Consider the following 18,398-nt stretch of genomic DNA (forward strand, 5'->3'; position numbering starts at 1 on the left):
AGTGTATGTAATGTTCTTCTGGTTCTGCTCATTTCACTCTGCATCAATTCATGTAATTCTTTCCAGGCTTTCTGAAATCCCCTTTAGAACAATAGTGTTACATCACATACATATACCCCAATTTGTTCAGCCATTCTCTGATTAATAGACATCCCTTCAATTTCCAATTCTTTGTCATTGAGTAAATAGTCTTGTCCAACAAGTTGAGGAAACTGAATGCATAAATGTTGTGTCTAGTCCAAGATCACACCAGAAGGTAGTGGCAGATTTGTCTTCTAAACCAGTTTTAGACCATATATCTAATTCTTGTTCTTCCTCTTTATTCTTTCAAGAGACACTTTTGACACTCTAATCGGTTCTGAACTTATAAATGAAAATAGTCCCTTTCCCTCCAAAGAATTTACCTTCTATGGAGAGGATACCACATTTACACTTGCTCAAGTGGAAAACTTTTTTTGGGATCAGAGGGTCTGGTTTTGAATTTCAACTCTCTCACTTGCTGCCTGTGTGACTCTGAGCAATTTGTTTCATCTTTGCTGGGCCTTGGTTTCCTCATCTATAAAATGAAGGATTTGGACTAACTCACTCAAAGGTTCCTTCCAGTACTAGAGCAATGATAAGAAAATGAAAAACAATTCAAGGAAAGAAAGCATGGTAGATAACTGGGGATATGAGAAATGGCATGCAGTTGACAATGAGGGACCAGAGCTCTGGAGAGACACTAAGAATGGATCAGAAAATCTAAGAATCATCTTTATAATTCTAGGGAAATAATGGATGCCACAAAATGGTCACATTATTCAAAAATACACTATTTGGAACTTGTAATTATAGGTAAAATAGGGTTATTCATTTCAACCCAATGGAAATATGAAACGAAAATTGGGGGGGGGATTCATTATTTGAACTACTCTGGACCTGCCTGCAGAGATAATAGGTGAATCAATAGGAAATTATGAAATCACCAATCAGGGGGACTGAAGCCTTGGGAAACACCAATGCTTTGGGGGGGGGGTAGGACTTGATGGAGTAAAGAGGATGAGAATGAATGAATGAATCTGTTTTATTGTGTGCCAAACACTGTTCCAAGCTCTGGGAATATTAACAGAAAAAGCAAGAAAGAATTTACTCTCAAGGAGCTCCCCCTCTTTTTAGAGGGAAGTAAAACATTAAACAAGATTGGGGTTCAATTCTGAGACAGGTGGCAAAGACCAGAGGTCCTTTGACTATCTTAAGTAGACAGTCCTTTCAAGGTTACAAAAATCTAGAAGTAAAAGGAAGTGAATATCAGAAGCTATAACAAGATCAAGAAATATGAGAACTAAGAAAATGACCTTGGTTTGAAGTTTGGAGAGAGCAGTTTTACAGTGGTATAATGAAGCCAGAAGTCAGATTGCAAGGGACCAATGAGTGAATGGGTAAGAGGGAAAAGAGGGGCTGAATATATAGCAAACTCAGCTAGAATGGGGCAGCTAGGTTGCACAGTAGATAGAGCACCAGCCCTGGAGTCAGGATCCAAATCCAACTTCAGACACTCAATAAATACTTAGCTGTATGACCTTGAGAAAGTCATTTAACCCCCTAACCACAGCTGGAACATATTGGCTAGAACAAAATGAGTGGAAACATGCATATTTGTCATTGTAAGAATGGGTTTGCAGAGCACTAAAGGTCCATTCTCAGTTAACTAAATATACACTGCTTCAGAGAGGGAGGGAATAAGTACCATATGAGCCACATACTATAGTATTCATTTTCACAAAGTTTATTTTGTTTGAACCTCTCAACCTTCTGATAGATATTATCCCCATTTTACAGATGAGGAAATTGAGGTAGAGGGTAAATGACTTACTTAGTACCACATTGTAAGTGATTTAAACTACATTTGAACTCAAGTCTTTATGGTTCTAGGTCCAGCCCAGATAAAGATCCACTTGCTTGCCACCAGAGGTCTCCTAAGGTATCACTCTCAGGTTGTTTCAAAAACCATTTCCATGTGTCCTTTCCTAGATCTGTGAAAAATCAGACAGCAACTAGAGTAGACCTCACCTGCCTTTATCAGAGGAATTTCACTGGTTCCTTCCTGGATAGAGAGAGGGTTTATTGGGAGCTGAGCAACCAGACTGGTGGTATCACCAGACTGGGCCCCTACATGCTGGACAAAGACAGCCTCTACCTCAATGGTGAGTAGCCCCACCCAGGAAATACCCCTTGGGTCATCTCAATTTTGTCTCTTTTCAGAAAAATATCTGCCCCAAATTCTCCCTTCCTTTTCCTCTTCCTACCTAAACACAGCAGAGAAGCAGGGCACCCAAGAATGCCACCTAAACCAGAATTCCCCCCCTCCCCTCTCATTTCCATTTTTTTCTCTCTCTAGGTTATAATCATCAGTCTTTCACCCCAGCAACAACCAGTGAGTATTCAGTGACTTGATTTCTGTGTCCTCCAATAACCTGGTAGAAGAAACAGAGAAGAGACAGAGGGGGCTAAAGGATGATTTGTGGTTCCTCAGCATTTGAAGCTTCAATTTCCATGGGACGATTTAGTGACCTAGCCTAGCAGTCCCTTTCCCCATATCCCACACTCAAGAATTATTTTTCTGTGATATTCATATAGTTTTCATTCTTGATTTTTTTCCCTTCAGCTCCTTTACTGACCACACTGATTCCAAGAGTTTCCTCTGCTCCATCAATATTGCCTTCTTCCTCAGGTACTGATTTCATATGTCTATGTTCTTTCTCCTGGAGAGTCTTAATTGTATCAGTTTCCTTGGAAACTGGCTATAAGAAGAGATGGGAGCTGTAGAGGAAAGTGGAGGTGGAGGGGAGTGAGAGAAGTCCTTCACAAATGAATAATTAGAATGTAGTAAAGAATAGATCAACTTCAGTTAGGTGTCCCTGGGTGAGTTGATGGATGGTAGCATGATACAATAAATGAAGTCAGAAAGACCTAGGGTCAAATCTCACCCTAGACACTAGCTATGGGACCTTGGATACATCACTGAAACCCCCCTGGGCCTCAGTTTGCTCACCTGTAAGATGAGGGAGTTAGAAGGTCTATTCCAGTCTAAATCTACACTCCTATAATCCTATGTGTCCAAGACTCCACCATGAGGTTTTCTCTCCTTCCCCCCAAAGTAGCTGCCAACCTTAATGTGGAATTCTTCACTGTGAACTTCACGATCACCAACCTACTCTGCACAGCAAACATGGGCCAGCCAGGCTCCAATAAATTCAATGCTACCGAAAGAGTCCTCCAGTCCTTGGTGAGGTTTCTCCCTTCCTGTCCTGCCTTCCTCCTCTCTGAAACTCCAATCTGTCCAGGTGCTCACTCATTCTCTCTACTCCTTTTCAGCTGGGCCCTTTGTTTGAAAACAGTAGCATTGGCTCTCAATATTCTGGATGCAGGTTAACCATGTTAAGGTAAGGCCCAGGTTGTTAGGGACCCAGATGATGTCTGGTGTAGTTCTTTCTTTTATTGGCCTTAGGATCACTTCTTGTCTCCAAAGCCAGTAGCTCTCTGATCATGCTTTAATTCAAGAAACATATAGATGTTTGACCTCAGGGCATTACAACTAGTAAATTGAGGCTAGATTTGAACTCAGGCTTCCTTCACTCCCATGCCTAGCATTCTATTATCTTTCAAAGAAATATGGAAAGAACTTGATAAAATAACACAAATTTTTTAAAAAGCAGAATCAGAAAAGCAAGCTTCATCTTTCACTTACAAAAAGAAGTCAAGGGAAAGAGAATCAATAAGGAATTTTGATGGAACTAGAGGAAATATTTAAAAAATTGCATTTTGTTTTGAAAAGACTTTGTTTAAAGGTAAATAGTTGCAGTGTATGTTCCATTGGTTGAATTACATTTAATGGTAAACTTTCAGAAGCAACACATTGCTGTGGGTTAGAAAACAGACCTCAAGTATAAAGAAAACCTGGGTTCAGGTCCCTTCTCATACATAGACTGACTATGGAACACTGGGAAAATCATCTAACTTCCCCAGGCAATGGTCTAAATCTATATGCTGTAGAGAAGATGCTAACCTGTTAGTCAAGGATGGTCTATACCTCTTCCTATTCCCAGCTCCTTAAATCAATAAAATGACAGACCTAGCCAAAAAAGTCCTTTTTATAATAAATATTCTCAAAAAAGAAATATTTCATTGAAGACCTTCTCACTGCAGCTAACTTTTGTATGCTTATGGCAAGTCATATATTTTCCAAACATTACCCACATCTCCTTTCCCAGACCTGTGAAGAATGGTACAGCAACTGCAGTGGATGTCCTTTGTACCCATTGGAAAGCTCCCCCCATCCCTAGCCTGGACAGAAGGAGGATTTATTGGGAGCTGAGCAATCAAACCCATGGCATTACCAAATTGGGTCCCTATACCCTGGATAAGAAGAGCCTTTACATCAATGGTGAGGAGCCAGTCCTTCCTAGGACATATATTTCCTTGACCCCCATGCCCACTCCTAATATCCTTCCCTGTCAAAAAAATGGTCTGTCTATAAACATCCAGCTTTGCCTCTAAGCTTTACCTTCCTATGATGTATCTAGAGTCTGAGGAGGAGCAGGGAACTTATAAAGATAAGTCTAAGGACCCTAGATGGACAGATGACTCCCTGACCTCAAAACTACTTTGTGAAATTCTGTGTCTTATCTGATGACCCATATTTTTCCAACTTCTTTGGTTTCAGATATTCTCTCTTATGTTTCTCCTTGATTCTTTCTCAAAATTCTAGTCCCTTCCTTCTATGGTTGTTCTTCCTTTCTGCAGGTTACAATTATCAGAGGACCCTCTCATCTTCTACAAGCAGTGAGTATTCTTCTCCTGGGGGCAAACAGAAAACACACTTGTCCATTCTGTTCTCATATCCTGGGAAGGACAAAATTGACTAGGAGAATAAAAGAGATAGGAAGAAATTGTGTCCCCCTCATCCTATTAATCCAATCCCACTAGCTAACTCAGTGGTCAAGACAAATGAAGTCCATTTTCTCTCTACCTTACATACATGTCCTTCCATATGGACGTTTGGTCCCCAGTTTTCATTCATGATATTTCTCTTCAGGTCCAATGATAACCATCACTTCAGCTACAACACCAATTTCCACAGGTAAAGTCTGCTTCCATCTTTGAGCTGCTCTGTGAAAGGTCTTGCTGCACTTGGCAGCATGAGATTGAGAGATAGGAGATCTTAGGATCACAGCTTTGGAGCTGGGAGAAAACTTTCAGATCATCTTGCCCTCATTTTACACTGAGACCTCAAGAGGAACTGAGGTTCAAAGTCTGATAGGTAGTTAGTGAGACAGTTAGGATTGGAACTCATATCATCTTTCTCCAGATCCAATATTCTTTTCACACTTCATTGTATTGCCAGAGGAATAGGTTTACGGTTAAAGGTTTCCAGGAGAATTCAGTTTGTTGAGTTTTCCTTTGAAGAAGGAATCTGATAATTTCAACTAGGTGTCCTTATGATGATGGTAATAATTATAATTATAATCTTTCATTTATACAGTACTTTAAGGTTCACAAATCACTTCTGAAACTCAGGCAGGAAAATGTCTCTTCCTCCTGTGTAGTTTGTGTTAGTGCTAATGTTGAGAGGTGGGAGAGGCTTGGCAAAATTTGTAGGGTTAGAGATTTCTTCATGGAACATTAATTGGACCAGGATACTTAATTTTCCTCCCAAGCACATCACCAACTGGGTGTTCCTGGCTATGCTGAATGACATGCAGGCAGCATTTCAAACATCTTGCTCTCTTTCTTTTGTAGTTGAGGTCTTCAACCTTGAGACTTTCACCCTAAACTTCACCATCACCAATCTTATGTACACAGAAGCTATGGGTCAAAGGGGTTCCAGCAAATTCAATAGCACTGAGGTCATCCTGCAGCGCCTGGTGAGATATGACTTCCTTCCATCACCTCTGCTGAGTTGCTTTTTACAGTCCTGGGAATTGAGGCCTGATCTATAAGTCCCACTCTCTCTTTTCATTTTCAGCTCAATTTGTTGTTTAAACAGACCAGTCTTGGCTCTCAGTATTCTGGATGCAAGCTGACCTTGCTGAGGTAAGATCCCTGGAAGTCACTGATCCCATTAGATATGATACCAAGTGGTGCCCTTCAGAAAGGAAATGTCTCCAGATTGCTATAATGTTGATTTCGGCAGATTTTCCAATTCCTTAATGAATTTATCCACATCTTCTTGTCTACATAGTCTCAGGGAGGTGAATTCAGATTTGGAATTTTGGCAGTTCCCCACAAATTCTCTAAAGTTGACCCAGTGAGACACATCACTGTTGCCCCATTTCACCATCATCCATTACAATGTTTGCCTCAAGCTTCTCAGGGGTGGCTATCCCTTCTTCAGGAGTTATCATCAAATTGCTCAGGTCTCGTTCCAGGCTTCCAATCTCTTTTTGTCTCCATTTCCAGGCCTTTGAAGGATGGAAGAGCAACTGGAGTTAATTTTATCTGTGCTCGTCGGGCAGATCCTGCCAATCCTGTCCTAAACAGAGAGAAGGTCTATTGGGAGCTGAGCAGCCAGACCTGGAACATCACCAGACTGGGGCCCTACATTCTGGACAAGGAAAGTCTCTATCTGAATGGTGAGCACAATGCTTTGTACATAGGAGTACTTGATAAATGCTTTTTCATCCATCCATCCATCCATCCATCCATCCATCCATCCATCCATCCATTCATTGGTAAGTAGCCCAGGTCTGCAAATTAACTATTTCAAGAGATTGGGCCCTGTGTCCCCAATTCACTCTCTCTTTTGACTCTCAGATTTCTTTCTCTTGCTTAACCAGTTTCCAGGATTCTATGACCCATACTTAACTTGTACTTCTTCTTGGGAAGTTGTCTGTTCTCTGAATTGTATTAAGCCAGCACATAGATGGAAGCTAAACTGTCAATGAGATCTTTAGAGGGAAGGAAATTATGTGTTGCCTGAATTACAACTGACCTCTGATCTGGACCTTCACCTCCTTAATACCAGCACCAGCCCTTATATTTTTGCTCTCGTATTTCCTGAACTTAATGGGCCCCAGATCTTCCCTCCTCATATTTTTATCTTTTCTCACATGTTTCCTCACATGTTCCTCACATCTTTTTCTCTTTCTAGGTTATAATCACTTGATCTTGGGCCCCACCAGAATCCGTAAGTATTCAGTATCTCAATTTCCCCATACTTCTGGGGTCCCTATTGGAAAGGAAATCACTTGTTTTCACTTTATCCTTCATCCACAGCACTGAGTTGAAGGTGGATAGAAAGAAACAGAGAAGCAAGTGTGGGTTGGACATGTTGCAATCACTAGCACCATCATTCTCCTAGTCCTCTAAGATTTTGATCTGTGCCTCAGTTCTCCTTGGGCTTAAACAAGCTCAGAGTTGAGTTTGGTTTTCCAAAACTACAACTCAGTCATTGAGCTGAGTAGGGACATCTTCCTCAATGTCCCAAAGACCCTCTAAAATTCTTTAAAACACTCTTGTGGTGATGCGCTTTAGTGGGTTCCAACAGAAAGAGCATCTTTAACCTGGAGCCAGGAGATTTTGTTTCACATTCTGATTCCAACATTTATTAGCTTTGAAATCCTTCACAAATCACTAGAACTCTGAGCTTCAGTTTCTTCACCTGTCAAATGTATAGGCACAGAGGAATAAAGTATTATTTTATAATTTTCAATTTAATGCTGAAGAAAAATATTTAGAGCTGTGCTGCTACCCTTTTTCAATGACTTTAGGGCAGAAATTTTTTTTAGTGACTCAAATCAGAAAAGTTCAAGTTTTTGCACAATATGCTTAACTAATGAGGAAACTCATATGCCTTAAAGAAAGATCCCTTTCAGCCTTTCTAATGCCAGTATATTTATCCTTGACATTTGTCTATTCAAAGATGATATATCATCTTCATAACCAAATATACTATTTTTAGTGGCACGGTGATCTTATAAATGTGAATACTCCTCCAGCATGGCAGATCTCAACCTATCAATGACTTGTTAACCTGAAAAATCATATTCTACATAGTCCATAGAAGATCTATCCAATGCACTGGATGCACTTCCCTTTTTTAACACTCTGTGGGCTGAAATGGAGCACTGAAATGATCTCTCTGCTATCTATCTCTTTTGCTATCTGACTAACCTACCTCCTTGTGACAATCATGCATTTCTGGATGATATACTTTATGTCACATCTTGTGGGTGAATCATCATGGGTCATATGCTGCAGCCTAATTATCTTCACTATACATCTCTCCATTGTCACGTACTTACAATTTTGTTCCTTCAAAATTGCGTTGTTCCACAATAGTACCACTCTTGTAGAGCAATGGACTTTTCTATCATGGAATAGTTTGGGATCATTAAAAGTGTTATATAATTCCCCAGAGGCAACCCTGTCAACTTCTTCCTTCTAGTTAATCCAGGGTACAAGTCAGTCTTCACATGATATTAATATATTCACCAATTTTAAACTTTTTACCTTGTTATGCTACAGAATAAAACAAAGACCAACTACACTGGGACATGGCTCACTCAAACATCCTATCTTAAAATCTGTATTTGTGTTCAAGATATTTTTGGGATAAACAACTTTTTCAAAGACATATCTCATGAACTGTTATCTCATGCTTTTTTTCTGCTGCTTCTTCAGTGAAGTCAGTGACCTCTTCAGTGTAGGATAGTGATTACAGTTCTTTGGTAGTCTAGGCTATACCTGCAGAGCAATTTCAACTTATTATGAGTCAGATTCAAAAATTCACTTAGCACAGCAATCTACTTTCAATTCAAGTAGTTTTGGAGGGGGGACTACTTTGCCCTGCTATAACAACTCTTCTAGGATCACAATTTTTGATATTTGATTATTTGAATTATTTCTCCAATAAATTCCTTCCAGCTCCTATCATACCCATAATTATATGACTTTGTAGACTATATATAGAGATTCACTCAGAAAGTTTGGAAGGTGTAAGGAGGAGCTGGAGACGGAGGAGCTGGAGACATTTTCTCAGCTTTCTTAAGATTATATCCAAATTTCTGCTCTTCTCCACTATGACTCAGTCTCACCATATCCAGTTGAAACTCTTTTAGCTGGAACTTTCTTTGCCAGACCTAATCTATTTTTTGAATCTATTTAACACTATTCTCCAAAAGGAATTTATTCTTCCAATCAGACCTATCTCCCCTAATTCATTTTTTCTGTAGACCCCTCTCTGGGCTGTAGTCTTATTTTCTCAAAATTAAGGGGTTGGATTAGAAAAATAAGAAAATAAGATTCCTTCCAGTTCTAACAGGTTATGAAGCTATGAATCTTTATTACCCTATGAATATTCCATACTTGGTTCTGACTCTGAGCTTTTGCTTTCATAGTCTTCTTGGTCTTTCATGTCCCCTGTCCCTTTCTAAATTTCCAGATTCTGGGATACAGTCCTAAACAAGTTTATCTCTTCCATGAAACCTGCCCATTCCTTCTCCCATCCTTGCCCTTTTCTCTGATCTGTAGCAGTCCTTGCCACATATTTCACGACTAAATATTAATTTGTCATATATTTGCATGTGCCTCTACTCTAGAAATTGTCACATGCCTCATTGTGATGACCTTGAACTCTTAAAGACTCTGGAAGGCCTTTTCAGAGTCAGAAAGATTTTAACTATAGATCTTGGATTATTCAGTGGCCTGTTGATTTCTCAGTTTGCAGCTCAGTAAGACCCCCAGTTTCTCCAGGAATCATTATCTACTTCTATGTTCCCCATTTGATACTCAATGTGGATTTAAATTTTATCCTCATTAAATTCTTCTTTATTAAATTTGTCATTTTATCTCAACCTTCTTGTTTCCTGTTCTGTCCAAAGCATCAACGGCCTTTTCCTTCCCAGCCTTATCTTTGTCTATACATTTGTCTATTTTGGGTGAGAGTTTGCTGTAACTTCCATATAAGTTCAAAATGGAAAGGTCATTTGGGCTAATCACTTATTCCTACATGTGAATAAACTGAGGCCAAGAAAAGTTAAGAGATTTGCCAAGCATCACTTAGGTTATAGAAAAGGTCCAGATCTTCTGACTTCAATCCAGCCCTGTTCCCATTGTATCAACCTATTTCCACATTCCCTTCCTTTTGCAGTTTTGATCTGTTTTGATCTATTGTTTCCCCACAAGTATCCCCAAAAGTATCATAGGTAGGTGGCCCAGTGGCTAGAATACTGAGCCTAGAGTTAGGAAAAACCGAATTTCAATCTGGCCTTAGATACTCACTAGTTGTGTGATAGGGGACAAGGTCTTTTAATTTCTTTCTGCCTCAGGTTAGATTCTGTAAAATGGGGATAAGAACAGCACTTGCCTTCTAGGGTTATTGTGAGAGTCAAATGAGATACTTGGAAATCATGAAATAAATTAAAATTATCATGATTATCCAATATTATCCGAATATTGTTATTATTATCCACTTTCTGGCAGAAATCACAGGTGGTGCGCCAGATGTGCCAGCAAACACTTCAGAGGAGCCAAGCCAGTTCCAACAAGAAGATCTTTGGAAATGGGCCCTCATCTCTCATCCTGGCCCTTTCACTCAGTACCTATCCCAGCCTTTATTGACTGACATGCTTATTCTATAATTATTCTGCCATCACAGAATCTCAGAATCCTATCTAGGTAACTAAGTGGCACAGTGGATAGAGTATGGGACCTAGAGTCAGGAAGACTTGAGTTCAAATCTTGATAGACATGTGACTCCAGGCAAGTCACTTAATCTCTGTGACTCAATTTCCTCATCTGCAAAATTGAAGTAATAAATAGCACCCATCTCCTAGGGTTGTTTTGAGGATAAAATAAGATAATATTATCTGGTGCCCAAACAAAGCTACTGTCATCATTATCTAGTTCAATCTAGTTCTGAAAAGATAATCTCTACCATGACACACTCATCAAGAGGTCTATCAGTCCCTGATGGAAGGTTCTATTGAGTGAGAATACACTGCTTTGGGAGGCAGCCCCTGCCACTTGGGGATTGATCTCACTGGCAGGAAGCGGGCTCTTACACATTGAGCCTAAATATACCTCATTGAATCTTTCAGTTATTGCTTAGTTAACCTAGAATGAATCCAATCTTCTTTCTCATGATAGACCTTCAAGTACATGAAAAGAGCTATTCTTTGCTCCTTTCCCAAGTCTTCTTGTCTCTAGGCTAAGTATCTCCAGTTGTTTAAACCAATATGAAGTGAACTTATGAACCTTCACCATTCTAGGGGGCCATCTCCTCAATTCTTTCTGTCTTATTTATGGTCTTTCTAAAATATAGTGACCAGAACTGAGCATAATACTCTGCACATGGTCTATGCAGGGCATAACATTTATATAGTACTTACCATGTTCGGGCACTGTCCCAAGGGCTTTTCTATTTCATTTGATCTGCATAACAATTCTGGAAGGTAGGTACTATAATTATCCCCATTTTACAGATGAGATAACTGAGGCAAACAGGTAAAGTGACTTGTCTAGGATCACAGATCTAGTAAGTGGTGGAGGTTAGATTTGAATTGAATCTGCCAGACTCCAGACCCAGTGCTTTTATATACTGTGCTATCAATAATAATGATGATGATGATGATGATGATAATAATGCTATTACTATTATAATCTCTATGAGGGCAGTGATCACATCTTATCTAAGCTTTGTATTTATTCGAATGTTCACCACTATCCACATTAATATGTCAAAGATGCAGATTATATCCTCTCTACAAGTTAGTTTTAGATATTTTCCTGAGGGTCAGAGGGCTCAAGTGACCTGCTAAGAGTCACGTGATTCATGTGTCAGAGGTAAAAATCAGGTCTTTGTGATTCCAAGCCCAGTCCCTGATCCAGTATGCCTTACTGCTCTTCTACTCTGCATACAAAGACACCAGACCAATGTTGGCTTTTTTTCTCTCTCTCCCTTCCTGTAGCCATAAAACCCAGTCTGAAACCTTTCACATTGAACTTCACCATCACCAATCTCCGTTATTCAGCAGACATGGGACGCCAGAACTCACTCAAATTCAATATCACAGACACCGTCATGCAGCATCTGGTGAGACTACTTGTCTCCAGCTCTCTTGCCTGTCTGACCTCATAACCTGACCCTAGCATACTCATCTTTTCTTTCTTTCTTTTTTTTCACCAGCTCGGCCCCTTATTCAAAAATAGTAGCATTGGCTCCCTCTACTCTGGATGCAAGGTGACTGAACTCAGGTGAGGCTGCCAAACTGGGGACTTCTGAATGACTCCCTTGGGAATATACTCTGGGTTTGAAATAGGTTCCAAGCAAAGATTTTTTTCTCTACACATTGGTTTCTAAAATTTTCCCTCTTGTTTCACAATCCCCAGGTCTGAATGTATCCCTTCTCCCTTCTCCCCAGTCCTTCAGAGGATGTATGCTTTGGAGTTTCTATCTAGAGACAGTTCTGTCCCTAACATTCATTCATCCATCCATCCATCCATCCATCCATCCATTTATTAATCAGCATTTATTTGGCACCAGCTATATTCTTGATAAAATGCCAGGCATTGGAAAAACCAAAAACAAACATCCCTCCCCTCCAAACCAAATAGATTTGTCCTCAAGGAAATTATAGACTTTTTTAAGAAAGCAAAGGAGTTGCCTCTGAACAAAATTTTGACTATATCTGAGTTGGTTCAATTGCCCCAATAACAATGGAGGCAGAAAATCTGAGTTCAAATTCCAGCTTTAAAACACATCAACTCTGTAAGCATGGACAAGTAACTGGACTTCCTTTATCTCAGTTTCTTCCTCCTTAGAACAGGAATGATAATACCGAGACCATGTTTTTGTTTAAGTTGCTTTAAGGAATCACTTTGCATTGTCCTTATAGAAATGAGAGTTATCATTAATGTTTTTCTCATTTAAAAATATTTATAAAGGATGGTATCCCTTCCAGTATTTCCAGGTTTATCAATAGCATCTCCTTTCCTAGGTCTGTGAATAAAGGAGCACAGACAGGTGTGGATGCTATATGCACCTATCGCCAGTTCCCCAGTAGCACTGATCTGGATGCCAAGCAGATTTTCCATGAGCTGAGTGAGCAGACTTATGGCATCCGGAAATTGGGCCCCTATTCCCTGGACAAAGACAGTCTCTACCTCAATGGTAAGCAGTCTCATGGAGGGAAGATTTATCCCCTTCCTGCCTCTATCTCTTCCCCTGCTCATCTGTTTTAATCTGAAAATTGCCTTTTTCTTCTGACATTCCCACTATGAACAAGGTTCTAATCTTATCCATAAATGCAGAAGATAGAAGCCTGTTTCCCTAACCAGTAATTTTCTCAGAGCTTTTTGATTTACTCTTACCTAAAGACCACTATGGAGATCTGTCCTTGGTCCTGTTTAACATTTTTTTTTTAATCAGTGGATTGGAAAGAAACATAGATGGTAGTCAATGATAGATGCCATGAAACTAGGAGAGAAAAGACAATTGATTTTGGGTGGAACCAGAATCCAGAAAATTAAGATAATGTAAGAAATTAAAAAGGCAAAATTTAATTGAAATAAATGTAAAATTACATATGAGCATAAAATAGGGAAAACATGAATAGATAATTTCTGAGAAGATATCCTGGGAATCTTATTAAGATATAAGTCATCTGGGGCAGCTAGGTGGTGCAGTGGATAGAGCACCGGCCCTGGAGTCAGGAGTACTTGAGTTCAAATCTGACCTCAGACATTTAATAATTACTTCGCTGTGTGGTCTTGGGCAAACCACTTAACCCTTGAAAAAAAGCAAAACAAAACAAAACTAAGATATAAGCCATCAGTGTTATGTGGCAACCCAAAAGATCTCTGACTTTGTGTCTATGTGGAAAGAATTCTAGTGTTTAGGAGGAAAAAGGTAGCAGTTCTGTCTTTTTTATTGTTGTTGCTTAATATTTTATTTTTTTCCCTGTTACATGTAAAAATAATTTTTAATATTTGTTTTTTAAGATTTTGAGTTCAAATTATCTCCCTTCCCTCCCTTCTCATTGAGAAGGCAAACAATTTGGTATAGGTTATACATATATGGTTATGCAGAACATTTGGGACAAGACCTGCTATCCTTTGGGTGAGTTAAGGCATATTTGTAGTGCTATGCAGTCCTGGGACCATGCCCATTATTCAGCAGCCAAGGAATGGGAGCTCTGCCAAGTTCAATAGCATGGACAATTATGCAGTACCTGCTGCATGGTCTGACTTCAGGGATCATTAGCAAACTAAGTTTTACATAGAATGGTACAAACTGGGATGGGAAAGTATTTGAAGCTATGTCCCAGGAAATTGATTGAAGAAACTAGAAATGTTTAGCACAGAGAAGAGAGAATTGAAGAGACTGTTCCAGGGCAGAGGACACAAAAATTATTTGACATGACCCCATAATCTAAGAAAGAACTGACTAGCCCTCAGAGTTGTTCCAAAGTGGAAGAACATGCTTTTGGATGCATAGGAGTGAATTGTTCATGTGCCTGATGGCTTCCAGGCAGAGATCTTACAAAAGGAAATTCTGGTTCATGTTCCAATTGGATTTGAGACTTTCCATGCCCTTTATATCTGAGATACTAGACAGGGAGCCCATGAAGATTTCTGATGCTATCTCAGCTAGTCTTTGCTCTTGTTCTACTTCCCTTTGGCTGGGGAAACTCCCATCAGATGATCTCAGTCTTCTTAGTGAAAGACTGCATTGTACAGTGGGAAAGGTGCGGCAAATTGTGTCAGGGGATCTGGATTCAGATAATAAACAAGTGTCCATGCCAGTGTGTAACCTGTGTGACCAAAAGTTTACTTTTCTTTGTGGACAGGGCCCTGGACTTGGAGCCATGAACATCTTGTTCAAGTCTTACCTTAGACTAGCTGAGTGACCCCTCATGCTATTGATAATGATGATAATCACAGAATTTATATAGCACTGAATTTGTTGCCTCATTTGATCCTCACAACAATCCTGGGAGGTAGAGGCTCCATATTTTCCATATTAGGAAACTGAGGCTGAGAGAGATTAAGCCCAGCTAGCAAGAACCTGAGGCAGGATTCAACCTCCTGATACCAAGCCCAACACCTAATCCTCTATGCTTCCCTTAAAGATGTCATTTAACTTCTCTGAACCTCAGTTTTCTGATCTGGAGAAGGAAGGAATTGTATTACACAGACTCTGATGTCCTTTACAACTCTATATTTATGATCCTATTATTGTTTGTTCTTCTCTTCAAAGAGGACCATGCCATGACTTGCAAATGAATTGGATTTAAGTGAGGGAAGGCTGTACAAAGTCACCCATCTCACTCTCTCCCACAAGAGCCTTTTGGGATCAGTGACCAGACATGAATCAGGTTGACTGGAGTTGGCCCTGGATGCAGTGGGAGACATTGACCTTTATAAGCAAAGGTCTTTCCCATACCTCAGTCTGACTAAGGCAACACTCATTTAGTGATTAAGGCTAGGAACATCAAGTTAGGAGAATGGGAAGAGCAGCTAGTTTGACTATCTCTATTTTCCCATAGACCAGAACAGAAAGAGTACATTAGTTCAAGCCTCTTTGACTCTTTATCATTTCTTCCAAGTTTCAAGTTTCTTATCCTCCCTATCTCATGCCAGAGAAGTAAGGCTCTCCTCTAAGGACCAAGTCTGGCTTCCAAGTGACCAGATGTAGCAGACTGTATTCTGTTTCACTGGGTCATGTACTTTGAGCATTCCTATTTTTTTCTTTTCTGCTAAGTTGGGTTCATTCCCCTCATTGTCCACCTTTTGGTTTTCAGGTTATAATGAACGTGGTCCGGTTCTACCCAGTGTTGGTAAGTATGTTGACACTTCCTTCTTATTTCAATCCTGGGCCATCTGGGAGCCCTGAACCTCATTCTTCTCTCAACATTTTGAATTGGTCCCCAGTGTGATAGCTTGAACTAGTCATGGTCTTTACCCAAGCCCCTTGACCCTGTAGTCCAGTCAGGACTTGAGCTGTGGCTTGAAAGAAGAGAGAAATTCTATGAGGTCACTTTAGTTATCTAGCCAGAGATTGGGAAGGAGAGGGAATCATGAGGCAGAATAAGGTAGGTCAGGATTGTTAAAGGGATAAAAATCATTCTGGAGTCAGAAAATCTGGGTTCAAATCTTACCTCTTTCATCTACTGTCAGTGACTTGGACAAGCCACATGAACTCTCTAAGCCTCAGTTAACTCTTCTATAAAAATGTAGTGGTTGGACTAGATGAACTTTGAGAACCCATCTTGCTCTCCAGATTATATGATATTTGATTCTGGAGGTAGCAGGGAGGGAGTTTGTTGAGTAGGGGAATGACATGGTCAGATATGCACCCAAGGGAAGATTATGGGGAATTCAAGGATATTGACAGGTCTAAAGGTATCTTCAACTCTATGGGACAAAATATCAGGAGGATAATTCACAGGCTCCTCCTGTTGGTCACAGACCAAGCACCTCAGCTGATCTTCCCATGACAGGTTCCCTCCCCTCCACTGGAACCTGGACATCCAATAAAGGCACTGAACCCCATTGATTCAATCATTTGGTGAAGAGGCACATACTAAGTCACTCCCTTATGAAAGACTCTGAGCTTATACATAGAAACCCACAACTGTTCCAAGTTCTCTATTCTTAGGTATTCAAGGTCTCTGCCAATCTTTAATCATTTTCCTTTGTTTTTTTCCAGTTCCTGTTCCAGTCACAACAATAGTATCTGGATCTCCCCTGGTGCCCACAGGACCTGGAGGCTCCAAAGGTAGGGAAGGGCAAACTCAAATAGAAAGGGATAAAATTGGGGTGCATGTTGATTTTAGAAACCACAGATAATCATGATCTATATTATACTGTATTTTTATTCTATTTCATTAAATATTTCTCAATTACATTTTAATCTTATTCTGGCACACTTAAGAGTTTTGGGGTCTCAAATGTGGAATATAAATATGACACCTCTGTGACCTGGAGAATTTGCCCCAGGTCCCAGCTGGAAGGTGGGAAAAGAATATGCTTTCAGAACAGGAAACAACTCCAGGCCTCTTAAAATCTCCATCATTACAAGAAATAGGCACCTTTTAAACAAGGAAAAGGGAGAGCTGAGATGTTATATTAGCTAGAAATCTTAAGTTACAAAAACCAGAGATTTAAATTTTGAGAAATTAAGTTTTACAATTAAGCAGAATAGTTCCTGTGGGAACTTGGAATGGATCCTTGAATTCCTATTGAAGAGTAGGGAAAGTGCATGCAGTCCAAGCAGGAAGTCCCTGGTCTGAAAGACTTTTACAATGAGAACCCTTCCCCAAGTCCCTGCAAATTTTGGAGGTGGAGTCAGATCCTCAACCCCAGTAGCTCCGGATTTCAACTTCACTAGTAATTTCACCATCGTGACAAAGAGCCTTTACTATTATGACCCAGAATGAGCAGACTGAAGATTCTCAAGATTATATCATGCGAAGGAGATGGCCTTGCCTAGTTTGAGCAGACTCAAGGAAGACACAATAACTATCTCCAAATATTTAAAGAGCTATCATGTGTAATACGGGAGAGGTTTGTTACGTCGGACCCCAGAAAGGCAAAAGTCACAAAGAAGGAAATTTAGATCTGATATCAAGAAAACTATTCTAATTGTGAGAGCTGCCCCAAAATGAAATGTGATGCCTTGAGAAGGGGTGGCTTTTCCTCTCCTGGAAGCCATAATGCATTGGCTGAATGACCATTTGTTGAGTACGTTGTAGAGGGGCTTGTTGGTGGTTATTGTTGTTGAGACAAGATGGCCTCTGACATTCCTTTGAACTCAAAGAATGGAAAAGGCAAGAAGGCAACAGAGACCTTGATATCCATATCTCGCAGTCAGTTCACCATCTTGTAACAATCATATGGCTGCATGTGATTAATCTATGAATCATCTTTCTTCATAATGATTTTTTCCAACAGGTTCTTTGCTAAGCACGTCCCCTCCAGCCACATCCCCACGTCCATCACCTTTCTCAAGCACTACAGGTACAAAGATATTAGATCTCTGGGTCATGTCCAAGAAATTGTACCATACTTTGCTATGGGATTGGAGAATGACAAAGAGCAAGGGAAAAATAGGAAAAGTGGCAAGGCTACATAATGGTATTCATCAGTGGATGCAGGATGTTAAGTTTTTCTTCCAGTATTGGGGAAGGGGGTGAGGAAAGGATAATAAAAACAGGATTTTGTGGGTGTGCTCATGGATATGCCCAAGACTCAAGCATGGATATTTCTCTCCTTCCATGGCAACAGCTGCCAGCCTAACCTTACAGTCTTTCACACTAAACTTCACCATAACCAACCTACTCTACACTGAAGACATGCATCTTCCAGGATCTGGTAAATTCAACTCAACTGAAAGAGTCCTAAAACACCTGGTAAGT

At 40.0% G+C, this 18,398-nt stretch overlaps 1 protein-coding gene across 30 annotated transcripts in view; it reads left to right on the plus strand.

Annotated features, from left to right (window-relative positions):
* MUC16 (mucin 16, cell surface associated) overlaps positions 1–18,398 on the plus strand; it is a 210,977-nt gene that overhangs the window by 128,188 nt on the left and 64,391 nt on the right. For 28 of the 30 annotated variants that reach the window (XM_074204972.1, XM_074204993.1, XM_074204994.1 and 25 more), the window contains 19 exons: positions 2,011–2,183; positions 2,378–2,413; positions 2,645–2,710; positions 3,138–3,265; positions 3,355–3,422; positions 4,251–4,423; positions 4,783–4,821; positions 5,075–5,119; positions 5,779–5,903; positions 6,005–6,072; positions 6,439–6,611; positions 7,130–7,165; positions 11,949–12,073; positions 12,167–12,234; positions 12,978–13,150; positions 15,783–15,818; positions 16,691–16,759; positions 17,935–18,000; positions 18,268–18,392. In XM_074204972.1, the coding sequence (XP_074061073.1) occupies positions 2,011–2,183; positions 2,378–2,413; positions 2,645–2,710; positions 3,138–3,265; positions 3,355–3,422; positions 4,251–4,423; positions 4,783–4,821; positions 5,075–5,119; positions 5,779–5,903; positions 6,005–6,072; positions 6,439–6,611; positions 7,130–7,165; positions 11,949–12,073; positions 12,167–12,234; positions 12,978–13,150; positions 15,783–15,818; positions 16,691–16,759; positions 17,935–18,000; positions 18,268–18,392 (1,792 nt within the window). The remainder of the gene's footprint in view (positions 1–2,010; positions 2,184–2,377; positions 2,414–2,644; positions 2,711–3,137; positions 3,266–3,354; positions 3,423–4,250; positions 4,424–4,782; positions 4,822–5,074; positions 5,120–5,778; positions 5,904–6,004; positions 6,073–6,438; positions 6,612–7,129; positions 7,166–11,948; positions 12,074–12,166; positions 12,235–12,977; positions 13,151–15,782; positions 15,819–16,690; positions 16,760–17,934; positions 18,001–18,267; positions 18,393–18,398) is intronic. The other 2 variants (XM_074204967.1, XM_074204970.1) reach the window with 2 other exon arrangements.

This window comes from Macrotis lagotis, chromosome X, assembly GCF_037893015.1.
Source record: "Macrotis lagotis isolate mMagLag1 chromosome X, bilby.v1.9.chrom.fasta, whole genome shotgun sequence".
In the NCBI taxonomy this organism is placed as follows: Eukaryota; Metazoa; Chordata; class Mammalia; order Peramelemorphia; family Peramelidae; genus Macrotis; species Macrotis lagotis.